The sequence below is a fragment of the Sturnira hondurensis genome, unplaced genomic scaffold (genome assembly GCF_014824575.4).
Source record: "Sturnira hondurensis isolate 20B ecotype Veracruz unplaced genomic scaffold, ASM1482457v3 Scaffold0010128, whole genome shotgun sequence".
Classification (NCBI taxonomy): Eukaryota; Metazoa; Chordata; class Mammalia; order Chiroptera; family Phyllostomidae; genus Sturnira; species Sturnira hondurensis.
Window position 1 is genome coordinate 30,128,849 of NW_028082759.1, and position 14,559 is coordinate 30,143,407.

General features: G+C 43.3%; 1 protein-coding gene across 2 annotated transcripts in view; it reads left to right on the plus strand.

Annotated features, from left to right (window-relative positions):
• The first annotated feature begins 1,469 nt into the window (after positions 1–1,469).
• Positions 1,470–14,559, plus strand: part of NKAIN3 (sodium/potassium transporting ATPase interacting 3) — a 551,158-nt gene continuing 538,068 nt past the window's right edge. For both annotated transcript variants that reach the window (XM_037058618.1, XM_037058619.1), the window contains exon 1: positions 1,470–1,535. In XM_037058618.1, coding sequence (XP_036914513.1) covers positions 1,482–1,535 — 54 coding nt within the window. In that variant the 5' untranslated portion in view covers positions 1,470–1,481. The remainder of the gene's footprint in view (positions 1,536–14,559) is intronic.

Here is a 14,559-nt window from a genome sequence, read left to right on the forward strand (position 1 = left end):
CTATCCGGGACCAGTTCTTATCTTCAGGCTCTTTTCAAACAACTTGATTCTCCCTGGGAAGAAATCATGTTTATCCTCACCCCGGGACAGAATTTCAATTCGTAAAACAAGCCACCAATCCTCTTCTTTCTCGGCTTTTCTCCTTTCAATCTTGTTGTCAATTTCAAAAGGTTCCGCCGGACGTTCCTGTTTTTTTCCGGCCACACTCCGAGCCGGCGCGTAACAACGGCTCATCGCCTCTCCAAACCGTCAGGATCCAAATCCAACTTTCCCACCCAGACTCCAGCGGAAGCCCTTTGGGCAACCGACTGCGGTAGGAGAGACCCAGTCCGCGAATCCCCAGAGCTGAGCGCCGAGCGCCGGGCGGAGCGGACTCGTGTGCCTAGCGCCCGCAGTCCCTCTCCGGCCGCCAGCGCTAGGAACCCCCCCCACCCACCCACCCCGGTCTCGGAGCTCCGCCTGCGCTCCACTGGCGCTCCACCGCGTTCGCCCGCCCGGAGCTGCTCGCCTGTGGGCCCTACGTTCCGGACACCAATCCACCTCAACTCCTACCCTCTCTAGCAACGGGGCAGCTCAGCAAAATCCTGTCCCTTCCTTTGCACACTCCTCTGATCACCCTCCCAACACCCGAACACCCCAAGCGAGAAAGCGCAGCCGGGGTCTACCCAGTTACAGGGACAGCGGATGGTTTCCATCACCACCAGATGCCCTACTTCACTCTCATTCATATTCACTTTCTTTTTTTTAATTGAATTTATTAGGATGACATTGGCTAATAAAATTATATATGTTCAGGTGTACAATTCTATAATACATCATCTGTACATTGTATTGTGTGTTCACTACCTTAAGTAAAGTCTCCTTACATTACCCTCTATCCCCCCCTCACCCTCTTTTACCTCCCCCCACACCCTTTCCCTCTGGTGATCACCATGCTGCGATCTGTGCCTACGAGTTTTCCCTCCTTATTCTTAATCCCTTCATTCTCTCCCTTCAAAGACTCTTAGGACACAGGCCATCCTTTTCAGCGGCACTCCCTTTCATTCATACACACACTCTCTCTCTCTTTCTCTCTCTCTCTCTCTCTCCTCTACGCAGACAGCCCACTCCACTTTTCAGACGCCCACCTCCTACATACTCCCCTCCCCTAAACAGACTTCCACCCACTCACCATCTGTAGCCTCCCTTCCGCCCCCCGCCCTACCCGCTCGGCTCCCCCTCCCCAAGAAGCGGACCCGCACCGTGGGAGGCAGGAACCTCCGCCAGACGCTCGCGTTGTGCGCGCCGTACTGACCTCTGTCCGCCCGGGAAACTAACAAAGGCGGCGAGCCGAGCGCAGACCCGAGCGCGGAAAGCGGCGTCCGCGGGGAGGGCGAGCCTGGGCCGGGCCGGCGAGCCCCGGGCGGGGGCTGCTCCGGAGTCGGCGGCGCCGGAAGACGCGGATCTCTGGCCGCGCGCGCCGCTCGGTCGCCGCGGGCACCATGGGCTGCTGCACCGGGCGCTGCTCACTCATCTGCCTCTGCGCGTTGCAGCTGGTGAGTGCCACGCGAGCCCTAACCCCTGACTGTCCCGGCCCTGGGACCGGCCTCTCCGGCTCCTTCCGCAGAGCCGCTGCTCCGGGCGCGGGGCTGGCCCGCGAACCTGGCGCTCCTGCCATCTCCCAGCCTCCATGCAGCCAGGACTCACACTGCCCTCCCGCCGCGGGCACTCACCGGGCCACTCCTGCCCTGAGGGAGGGCGCGGTTGCCCTTTTGGTCTCTCGCGTTGGGGTTCATCGCGTCCGCCGGGTGTCGCCACGAGGTCCTGTGGCTGCTGCCCAGCCGCCAGGGTGTGAGCGGTTTCCCCGCTCCTAGGTTGCAAAACTGGCGTTAGCACCCGCTACATCCCAGCTGAAGTTTCACTGGGGGACTCGTGGGCTGTTTTTTTCTTCGGGTATTCCCAGTAACGTTGTTCCACGGGAAGGTGCCTGGGAATGTCCAGGTTCTGAAGACACAGGAGCAGCTTCAACACTTAGTTCACAGTGAGGTGGTTCTTACCTTTATCAGGTTGGAAAGTGGTGCTTGAGGACTCTGATCTCCAAGAACTGAGGTCTGGTGGTGCGTTCTTAAAAAAAAGTATTGCAACCGTTGCCCTTACAATTTCGCTTTAGATTTTGTTGAAATGCTGCATGTTCAGATTGCGACAGACTGACAGCTGTCATTAGGGAGAGAGTAGACTGAAAGGCTCCGGTGGCGCGCGGTGGCTAGGGGAGAGTAAAAGGGCCTGCAGTGTGAAGCGAATGCTTTTCTTAACACATGTCCTGGTGGGACCTAGACTGGCCCTGGGGTCTATTGCGTTGTCACTTCAGGTCAAGGCCACAGACCTTTTGTGTCAGACTTTTGTGTATGAGAGATTAATAGACGTTTTCCTTGTGTTAAACTTAAGACCTACTCTGTAGATGCTTTGCCAAAGCTTCAAAGTGTTGTTTGTTTTTTAAAGTCACAAACATTAACTAGCATATTTTGACTAGCAAGAGGAAAATGCTTTTCAGTGAAGTTGAATGAGGAATGTCAACCCTTGTGAGACTCATTAACTGAAGGTTGAAATTATGCTCTTCTTTTAATAGTTAGTCCTTGTTCCCGTGGATGTTGTAAAAGGTTTCAGCTTCCCCTGGCCTCAGTGGTCCACTCTCCCATAAAAACCTCAAATTAGATGTAGTCTTCAGTGTTCACTTAATAAGTGCATAATTTATGTATTCATAGACTTGAAATCAGTGGCTACTTTTCTTTAAATCAAAGGGACAGTTCCTTCTGTCCTGTTAAATAGGACACATTTTATAGCATTTTCTTGAGAGATAATTTACAATTCACTAGAACATCTTTTCTTTAAAAAAATCCCAGAGGATAATTTATACTTTAGTTATGAGAAATAGACATGACTTATAAGTTGTAAAAACATAATAGTTAGTAAACCTTTATATATGCAAGACTATATAGATAGACACATTGGGTTGTATGATCTATAATAACATAATTCTTTCCATTTTACACGGCTGGTAAGGGTTTTTGGTGTAGGGGATTTATCAACCCATTCATGATTTCCTTAGCTGGTATTGTAATATTTGTGATGATACTGTGTTTGGTGTTTCATCTTTCATCCTGAAATGCCCCTTCTTTCCCCGTATACAGGGAAATGCATCTTAGTTGCAACAAATGCATCTTACTCTTCAAAGCTTATCTCAAAATTCCACTTTATCTATGAAATCTTCCTTGGTGCTCCAGGCAAAAATCAATCACATCTTTTTCTTAAATAGCATAGCACTTTGCTTTTTCCTCTGCTTGAATGCACTTCACCCCCTCAAATTATTTTGTTATATACACATATCTCTCATCGCTAGTCTGTAAGTAACCTGAGGATAATGATCAAACAGTATTCATCTTTGCAAACCCTGCAAGTCCCTAGGAGAACTCATATTAGGAGGTGAAACATATTTGCTCAATTGATGATAATAATTAGCACTTGCAACCCACATAAGGTTTTTCCATACACACTATTTTATTTTACTCTTAAAATGATCATCTGAGGAAGGCCCCCATTTCACTAGTTGGCAGATGAGGAAGGTGATACTCATAGTGAAAAACTTTTCCAGATCAATGGTTTTTGTATGGTAGAGACAGTATACACTTAGTAATTGGATATCAAACAAAACATGTATGTGTGTATTACCTCACTGTGTAATACATAGGATGTGTAGCACTCATTTGATGAATAGTAATGATAAAATATATAACACTCTTAATTGTAAGTTCAGTATAGCCAGTTACTTGTGGCAGAACCATTTTTGTTGAATTTGATGAGCTCTTGGCTCCCTAGTGCTGACATGAATGCTGATTAATATGTTTATTTACTCTGAGGAGTAACAAGGAAGGCAACATTGGAACTTCTCTCTACCAATGACATGGTGATGGTTTGCAACCAGGGAAACTTCCCCTGGTGCAATTTGCAACTGGCCCTCCTCCCAGAGGGCAAGGTGACACTGAAAAAAGAAGCAGACCACTCAGATTGGCGGGGGCAGGTTCGATTAGCAAGGGGACTTCCAGGGACGCGTGTCTTGGGCAGCTGCAAGGCGAGTTGATTTCTGTTCCTTCCTTCCCCTGCCAGAATCTTTAAAGTTTGTATAGAGGCCTTAATGGGTTTCAGTCACACATAGCATCCAGATGGTCTCAACAACACATGGGGCTCTCAAGGCTTTGTCCTTGAAATGGCTCCTACTGTGAACACAGTGGACCGAATGTACATTCCCAGGACAGGAGAGTGGGAGGACCCTCTGATTGTCTTGGTGCTGCTCAAGGGTCAGCTGGAGGTCATTCCCCCACCCCCCGCCCCCGCCATGACCTTCTCCTGTACCTGAGGAGATTCTTAGCTGAATTGAGTAAGTTTTCAAATACTGGAAAATCATTTATTAATTTTGGGTGTGCTACCGACAATAATGGCACGACACATTTAGGGTTAATAAGCATTATTAGAAAAAAGATTCTCCATTGCTTTCTTCACCCCAGACTATCAACAAAACAATGTTACATGTGGATTTTTAGCATTTGCCAATTTCTTTGGTGTAAATACTCCCACGCTGGCCAAGCTGAAGTACTATTTCTGTCAAACAGGTAAAATAGGCACAAATAACCTCAAAAGCATAAAGTAAAACACAGTAAAATAATTAGGAAGGGATGTGTTTTCAATATTTAGTACCTCCGTCTTTAATATGATTTACTTATATTTAACTTTATAATATTTGATTTTTAATAATGGACGTGTTTATCAACTGGCTTGCGAATTCCTACCAATTTAACTGACTCCCTGAGCCAGTAGAGCATTCTCTAGCTTACCACAGGGTAGGACTCCCAGATCGGGTGTTTTTTCTGTGGAAACCAGCTGTCTTTTCCCCCCTTTCATGTTTTTCTTCCACTCCCACAAACTCTTGGAGGGAGGAGGTTATGAAGCAGTAAATAAGTGTGGGTGTTGAGAGAGGAATGCAACTCACAGAATACATTTGCCAAAGCAAATACATGCTAATGACAAGAAATGACTGTGCAGGTCCTTCAAAGATGACATATTAGCTTCTTCTCAAAGTTAAAGAAACAGACAAAAGGTTCATATGAGCTCATTCACATTTTATCCCAACCACTCTCTGGAGTGAAACATCAGATTGGCGAATGCAACCAGAGAGGACTCACCAGTTTTAGGGGAGTGTATTCGAATGAGCTGTGATTTGTAATCTCAGTCTTCTCTCCACATACTTTCTCCCACTGCTCTGGCCGTCTCCCATCGCTACTTTTTCTCCGTGCTTCTATCCTAAGGCAAATTGGTGTGCTTCCCCCAGATTCTTAATTCTGCTAGGTGAATTTGAAGAACAAAGTGGGAAACACGAATGCGTGCTCACAGAAAACTGTGCAAAGTAAATCTTTTTGAAAAGCATTTTGTCACTGTGTAACAGACTCATCAAGTCATCCAAGAACTTTTAAATATATTTTGGTAAGGATGCTTTTGGTTTTACTTGTTTTTGAGTAATGTGTGTATATTCAGTTATTAAATATGTCTAATCTAGAAATAAAAAGTAGCACTTGATCATCTGCTTTTAAAAAGTTAGTTTTAGTTGCCAAATGTAAGTGAGTCTTAATTGCATATTTTTAAGGTTGAAAATGTACTCCAATGTCATTTAAGTGTCATTTTCTTATAGTAGTCTCAGCGAAGGATCCAACCTAGGTCCTTAGAGATGGTCCCCACAGAGCTTTCCACATCTTCTTGACACCACACAGGTCAGACTCTAGAACACACTCAGTGAAAGCTTGTCCCACATGTCGTTTTTTCCGGGGAGCTTTGTTTCATCTTGTGTCACTTCACGGAACACTCCCGGCCACGTTCCTATTAAAATGAAAAACCCGTGAAACAAAATTAAAAACTTCTGCTTTCCATTCTGCAGTAACAAGGACCTTTAAAGGAGTTGAACAAGCAACTTTGAGCTCATGGATGGGCTCTATGATTTTGTTTGAGAGAACATACGCTCAGATTAAAGAAAACTAGAAACAGTTTTTTCCCCAGTGACTATCAACTTGACTTAACTTTCTCTCCGTACCACATTGCCACCATCTTGTGACCACGTGTTGGGAGGTGTGGGGATGGTGGTGCTGTCGTCGCAGTGACAAGTGTTCAAACTAAGTTTTATGAACGGTACCTCTCGCCTTTCATAATATTTGGCAGTGAATGCTAAAATACATTTCTTGTACTGTGTAGATACATTGTTGATACTTTTGCTTTATTTAACACATTTTTAATTTTAATAGCTCCTACCCTTCTCCTGTGCAATATAATTCTTGATTATTTAGTTTATGTTCTTTTTCTAGTATGTTTAAATGCTCTGGTTCATCTTATGATACTTCAAAAACGTTAGGGAAATTACAATTCTGGCTAATAATGAGACTTCAGTTATAACAGGATGGACGTTGAAATCTTGAGTCTCTACTCTCTTTACGGTATTCTGTGATTCATGCACTTGAAATAAAAAAACGCTCATCAAATATTCATAGAGTCCCTGAGCCCTGAGTGTACAGGTGTGAGCTGCTCGGATGCAGACCTGCTCTTATGAAGTTTACATCTGAGGCTAGAAGGGCTGTCAACAAATATGTAAATAATGATTATCTGATTGCAAATACTGTGAAGTGCTATTAAGGAGATGAAAGTTTAACACACTAAAAAACTTAGGGGGCCCTTTTTAGATGGGGTGGTTGGGAAGACTTCCTGGAAATTAGAAGCTTAGTCTGAAAGGATGACCAGGAGTCAGCATGCAAAAGAGAAGGGAACCATTCTAAGCAAGAGAAACGAAGTATACAAAGTTTACAGTTTGGAAAGAGCTTGCCGTGTTCTAGATGTGACAAGGGTCTGGGGTGTCTAGGGGGCAGTCAGAGAGAGAGAGAGCACACCCAGTGGGGCAGCGCTGGACATATGCACTGACGCCCGATTTTTTCAGAAAGCAAAGTGGACCCACAGGAGCATTTTAAACAGAGTTATGATGCCATCTGACTAGTGCTGAGATGAGAAGGGAAAAAGGAAAAACCAGAGGAAATGGAGACAGGGTGCTCTTCTGTTACTATGAGCAAGAGATCATATGAGTCAGACACACGTAATAACAACAGGCAGGGGGAAGGATAAACCTGAGACGGGATTTAGGAGCAGAAATCCTAGGACTGGATCAGGGGCTGACCTACACATCTCGTATAAGAGAATGTGATGGTGGTGCTTTTTACTGAAAGTGGGAAAATTTGGTCTTGTGGGTGTGGAGGTGGAGCAGGAGTGTTTGGAGACATAAAGTTCTGTTTTAGACACTTTAAGATTCTGATAGGTGAGGCCAAGTAGCTGTCAGGTATATGAGTTTGGAACTCGGAGGACGACTGGACTAAATGTTCAGAATCGGGAATCATGAGCAATATTGATATTTAAAGCCCTGGATGAGATCGCCTCAAGAGACAGTGTAAAGATAGATGAGAATAGTGCTAAAAACAGGACTCAATGTTTTGCATGTTGTTTGGGGGAGACTACTTTATAATGGATAAGGTGAAAGTGGACCTGCTTTGTAAGGAGAATCAAAAATGCATGCTTTTAACCCCCATCAACACTAATTGGTGTTAATGTCTGTAATTTGTCATGCATTTACAACAGAATATAACATTTGACTGAAAGATAAGATTTCATCAATGATTGGTGTTCAAAATGCCAGTTAAATGGAAGTGCAAGCCAATGACACATAACACAAACTACCGAATTTACATTTCTAATTTGATCTATTTTGCAAAGCCACTAAAATAAAATGGGGGATAGCCCCCACGCCCTGGAAAGCAATACTCTTATCTTTGGGCTAAGTGAAATATTGGAAAATAGGTATTTTGAGATGGGTATAGTACAAAAAGTTTTGGTGAAAACATTGAGTATTACTCAATGACACCAATTTGGGAAGGTGAAACACTTGAAGTAGTCGATTGCTGTTCTCTTTGACTTGGCCAGAGAGTCACCTGTTCCCTGATTTGGAAGAGAAGCACCTGTCATATTGGGAAAGGGAGATGAAGGTGCAGGCTTGTGGGCAGTAGGGGTTGGAGGTATTGACAAGGGTTCTGCTTGTAAAAGTTAGGTGGTCCATTGTTGAGAGAAGCAAGGGCAAGATCATGGCAGCTGTTAATGATTTTGTTCTTTTTTTCCTAGGTTTTTTTTTTTGGTGTTTTGTGCATGGAGAAACACTCTTTAGAATGTGTTTCCTGATTAATGGCATTCCTGAATTATCAAGTAGAATTACATGTTTGAATTTCTTTTCTCTACTCCCTCCATAGGTATTTGCATTACGAATGCTTTCATATAGATGCCCAGTTCCTTCATTAACAAGGTATTGGAATAGAATTTCAGCTCTCACATTCTCGTAAGAGATATGAGCTCAGTGGATGTGATGATAAGTCGTAAATATGTTTCTGACAGTTTCTGTCTATTCCAGTAATTTGAGACTTGGTTATACTTCGGTATTGATTAATACGTAGTATGATAAGTGCTTGTGTGTGGGAAGCCCCAGACTGTGAAGTTGACTGGTTAGCTCAGTTCATTAAGGGACAAGGAGAAATGCTCTGTGCTCCAGTTATATTTCCTGTCCTGGTAACTAGCTGTAACTGATCGTAGTGCAGATAATATAAACTTCTCATTGATGGCAGTTCTTTATCAACTCGTACTTAAAATATAGAGCCTTGATAAGGGGGCACTTTCGAACTATAGTTTTTGAAAGGTAACATAGCTCGGATTTGAGGGGACCTCAGGAAATTACCTAGACCCGTCTTCAGTGCCGTGGCTCGACTGGGTGGATGTTTGATGCAAAAGATGCTCCTGTTGACTCCTAAATATCTCTGAGAGCGGGAGTTTTCACTGTCAGGAAAGTCCCTCATGTTTAAATAGAATTTCTCGTGCTTTGATTTTCATCCGATCTCCTGTGCCTTTGCCTTTCATCTGGATGGTGAGTAGCAGATGGAGGCCGTGATGTACTGGAGCCTGCTTGTACCGTCTGGGGAGACTTCACTGTTACATTTCCAGAAATTCTGTGAGCCAGTTGTTAAACACAGCCTGTATTAAACAGTAATTGTATATATTTTAAATTAAAAACAAAGGTAATAAATATCTGAAGCGCAACCCTTCCTAATTATTGTTACTTCATTGTACTGTACTTCATCTGCGCTCCAGGGGATATGCGGTACCTGTTGTATCTGTATGGTAGAAATTATATGTAACTGTACTGTGGAGCATCTCTTTCCAACTCTGCATCTTGTGATGTTACACAGGTAGCCAAAACTCTGTTGGAGTGGAAGTATTTACATCATGAGAATCCGCTAACACCACGAATCAGGCTGTTCTTCCACACCCCTCGGTTATTACCCAATTACTGGCAAGGCATCGGCCTTTATAGTCAAAGTGCCAACATTAACTCCTTTTATTTAGTACCTTTAGAATCTCCTGAACATAGTCGTGGATAACTGACTTGTGACTAAATGGTCCAGAATTGATGGTGGTTCATAGGATTTACTTCTAGGTGATTGGTGAGACTCTCGACTCCCTCACTGAGGGAAAGTCATTTTTGCCTAATGGGTGTTGATTGATTCCCGTGAATGGGCCAGGACTTCCTCCAGTGCCCAGCTCCTCCACCTGTCTACATTATTGGTCCTAATTAGCTCCTTCCACAGGGATGGCAAGTGATCAATGGCAAATAGATCAAAACACTTTTCCTACACCACTGCTGGTTCTTCTAGGCTTCCGTGCTACAATTTGCCATTGTCCCCACATTGAAAGACTAAATATCCAATCATTAAGGAAGCTATGAGCAGGTGACTTATTTGAGAATACACTAAAAGATATTTGGCTCTTGAAATGTACTTTCTGAATTTAAAGTGTAATCCTTGTGACAATATGCAATAAAGTTTATAGCATCTCAATTTCCTTGTTTTATTCTTATAACATCTCCATGAGGCAGATGTTAATATATTCCTATTTACAGGTGAGAAAACTGAAATGTGGAAAATTAAGCAGTATACTGAAACCATATGTTACGATGTGACTTAAGCCCTCAGAAGTGGAGAAATGGAGGTAACAGAATTTTGTGTCTGCTACCTCATGACTGGATTAAAAGAGAGTTTTTTTTCCTTCTGGACTGAGGCCAAACCAGTTGGAAAGAATAATTATTTAAGCAGCAATTTCTCTACATAAAGTGCAATTTTAAAATTATGATCCAGACGACTGGAGTAACAAGAAGAGATGTCGTTAGCCTTGAAACAGTTCCCTTCCCTTCCATTTCTGTTGGGAGAAGATAGCTTTCCTCATGATTGATACCTATTTTTGGTCTCTCAGGAGGCTCCCCAATTTACCCTGAAACAAAAGAATGAAATGCAAGCATTCTGCAGAGCAAATATTCTGCAATTATTGCATGCTCTATTTTCTCCAGCAGATGAACCACTTCTGGCAATGCTTTCATTGTCCAGATACAATCTTCTAATACCATGGGGACCTCTGCTCAGAACTATCCTCTCTTTCCATAAGACTTTAAACCTCAGATTCTTTTTGCTGTCCGATGGGAAACTCTACATTGGCCTCAGAGTGTATGATTGTTAAAGACCTGAATGTGGCAGCCATACCCTTGACAGAGCGTTCTAAATGCAGGGCCAGTTAGAGGAAAGCATTAGGGGAAGCCTCGGAACCATTAGGAAGCCTGCAGGGAACCCCCAGCCGTCTTTGCTTCCAAGGGGGGTTGTGGTTGGATGTACACAGAGGGCATCATCTTCAGGGTTCTGTCCTTCATGCATGGTTCTCTGGAAGCATTTCACAAGGAGGAGACGTAACATTTTGCAACATTTCACAGGCCACACCATACAGAGGAGTGTTGGCCATCTATTATTAATACGTTTGTGTGACTAGTCCAGAATTGTCATTATCCGTACTTTTTAACTCCTTCACTACTGATGATGCTTTTATGGGAGGGCAGAGGTTCTGAGGAGTTTGGCTGAAGATAAAAGTCATGGCTCGATTTTCTTTCAAGACAACACAAAGTACAGACCATTGATTTTGTAGTGTATTTTTTTATTGGTGAGAAACGGGTTTGATAGTTGAAAAATATGCATGGATTCTCATTCGAGATGCTTTATTTTCATCCCATTATATTGAAGAAATAATATATTCATATTTTAGAGGACCATGCCAAAGCTGAACAGGTATTATATTTACAGAGATCTAAAGTTTATATTTCTTATATTTTTAGCCATTATAAAATTTCATTTGATTTTGAACTGTCGATTAATTGCCATTCTACTAATGAAAGGTTTAAAATGTCCTTAGGACAAGGGCACTTAAAAATTTATAAATAGAAATACACTTTTGTAGCCAATATTTGTCTTACATTATATTTAATTAAGAGGTAATCAGAAATTTAGATTTGGGCCAGGCATCACCTGCAATGGCTACATGCTTCTTGTGACCGGAAATGAAGGAAAGGCGATAGAGAAGTCCCGGAGGCATCAGAAGGATGCTGTGGAGGGTTAGCTGCTCCGTAACCATGCTCTCCTCCAAAGTGGTACTGGAGGCTGACTCCACGGGGGCACTCACAACTGGCAGGCGTGATGGGTGCTTTAAGGGAAACTTTTCACGTTATACAACTTAAACCAACGTAGCAGCAGCAAGTCAGATGACATCAGAAATAGGTCATCTGGACTGAACTCAGTGTATATGAAAAAACGTGATGTAGGGAATCGTAGCAAATTTTAGAAGTTTCATCTATGAGCCTAAGAAATAAGATCATCAAACATTTCTGAGAGTTCCTGAGACGTTAAGTTATTTTCTCCTATTACAATCAAGCGTAGGGGGAGCAGCGTTTTTGGCAGGTTTAAACTACTGATTCCTGTATAGACTACAGTGTGTGCGATAACACTTTGCAGGAAAAAGTCCTGGAGATAAGAGATTTGAGCAGTAATCAACCACAGACAAAAGATGAGGCATCAATGTCATGTTCTTTAAGCATCAGTATTGGAATGCATAAATAGAAGCCCGATGTGCAGTAATCCACTCTTGTCAGCAATGATCAGATATATTTAAGCAAAGGAATGTGATAGTTTCATCTTTCTCTTAGTGATGTATCTTGTGAAAGATACAATCAAAGCTAAAGGGAATGCTAATTTGGAAATAGTTCAGAAGGAAAAATGAAGGGATTCAGATTAGCCTTAATGGTGGATTACTGGTATCGCAGGAGCGGTCTCGGAATGTGGAAAGGTAAATATCGTCCCCTCACCCTAGTGCCCCCTGAGTCTTTATTCCTACAATCGTTGCTCTACGCTGTGTGTTCTGGCCCCCGCAAGTTACCAAGCTGATGTCGACTGAGTCAGGATAGTATGTAGATATTATCGTCAGCTCTTCAATTGGTAAAACTTTAAATCACATACATAGGAAAGAATGAAAGACAACAATATATTATGGTGGCTTATTAGAGAAACTTGGACAGCTTAGAAAAGTGGTCCCTGTGGTCCTTATACAGTTGGTTGCCAAGCTTTCTTGGTGGTTCCCAATGTGTGATAACTGCTAACTCATGGTTCTTCCCCATTAGAAGAGTGGGCTTACCTGATATTAAGATGCAATCGATGCTAAGGTAGCACCACGTTTAGCTACATCTGTTACTTGTGTTGCCCACGTTGTTCTCTTACTACTGGAAAAGATGCATCCACTGAGGTTTATAGGCTGATTTCATTATAGAGCACCCTCACCCTGCAAATCCCAGCTGGATCTCGACCTGGTCAGCTGTCCATTGTGATTGTAAAATTGCAAAATGAAACTGCCTGTGCCGCTGCTTCTGTAACCGCCGCAGTCCACCTGGGTCAGGCCACGAGTCATCTCTGCAGTTGTTATTTTCCTGAGTGTGACACTCTTATGGAGACTCTCAAAGGCCACCTGGAGCAGTGAGTTTTGTGATCTGGCCTTTTCCATCCACAGGGCTGAGAAAGGAGCCGTGCGACGTTCCCAACGCAGCCACTTCCTTGATGTCAGAGAAAAGTGATGGGAAACTTGCACTACGTGGTGGATGAAACAGGTGCAGAAAAGGGGCCAGCATGGAAAACGAGTGGGGTGTTAATTTAGGTGTACCAGTCATCAGTTCTTAACTGTCTACTTCTCACATCGGTTTTTCAAATTACTACCTGCAGCTTCAGAGTGGACGCATGTCTCCTCTACTCCTCCATTTTCCTTTCTCTCCATAGTAACTCGGCCAGGGACTGCTGCATTATTATTCCTTCCTATAAAATGGCAGGCCGGATGAAATTCCATAAACACTTTCTCTGAAGAAGATATGCTGTGAAGTTTATGGAAGAAGGTTTTCAAAATCATTTCTAGGAAGATTTGAAGAACGGACTAGTTCGGGGCTACTTTTGTCTAAAAGGAGAGAGAGATACAGCCTCTACGGCCAGTGTTCTCCAGAGGATCAGAATGTTGCTGTGTGTAATGTGCCCTTTTTTGCCCAAATTTATGAGGGACAAATACGGATGCACATTATACATAGGTATGATGATTACATGCCATGGATATAGTAACGGGCATAATAAACCCATGTATAATGTGCAGAAAAACGTAGGTACGCATTTTATATGGCAAAATACAGTATGTGTCAGGAGATTCGTTATAGGAATTGGCTTACATGGTAATGGAGGCTGAGAAATCCCACCATCTGCCATCTACAAGCTGGAGGACCAGGAGGGCTGGTGGTGTAATTCAGTCTGAGTCTGAGGGTCTATGAAGCAGGAGGGCTGATGTCCAAGGGCAGGAGGAGACAGATGCCTCGGCTCAAACAGAGGCGGCAAATTCTCCCTCCACCCTTCTGTTCTGTTTGGGTCATCAGCTGAATGGCCGATGCCACCAGCATTCCTAAAGGTGATCCGTCTGCAGGTGCAAATGCTAACCTCTCTTCCCAGAGACACCCTCACAGGCGCATTGTAAACATTGGAAATAATGTTTTATCCACCGTTGGGGCATCCAGTGGTCCAGTCAAGTTGGGCCAAAATTAAAATTAGCCATCACACAGCCGTTATTGGAAGCAGAGCAGTGAACCAAGGAGCTCTCAGTAAACCTTTACAGGCACTCACTGGGTACGTGCCACTGCAAAGTAAACAGCTGTGACATTTGTTTATTTTTAAAGTTATAAATTTGAATTACTGTAATTCAATTTAAATAGGATATAAAACATTTTCTCTTTTAATCATGTCTTTGAGCCTCTTCTCTTTTCTTTCTATTCACATTTAATTTTCTTTTTTACCATTCCCTGAGGACAATGCATATTGATTTTAGAAAGGGGGAAGAGAAAGAGAGAGAGAGGAAGAGATAGAGGGAGAGAAACATCAATGTGAGTGAAAAAAATCGGCCAGTTACCTCCCATTTGCGCCCTGGCCGGGAACTGAACCCACAACCTAGGCATATGTCCCAACTGGGAATTGAATCCGCGACCTTTCAGTTTATGGGATGACACTCCAGCCAACTGAG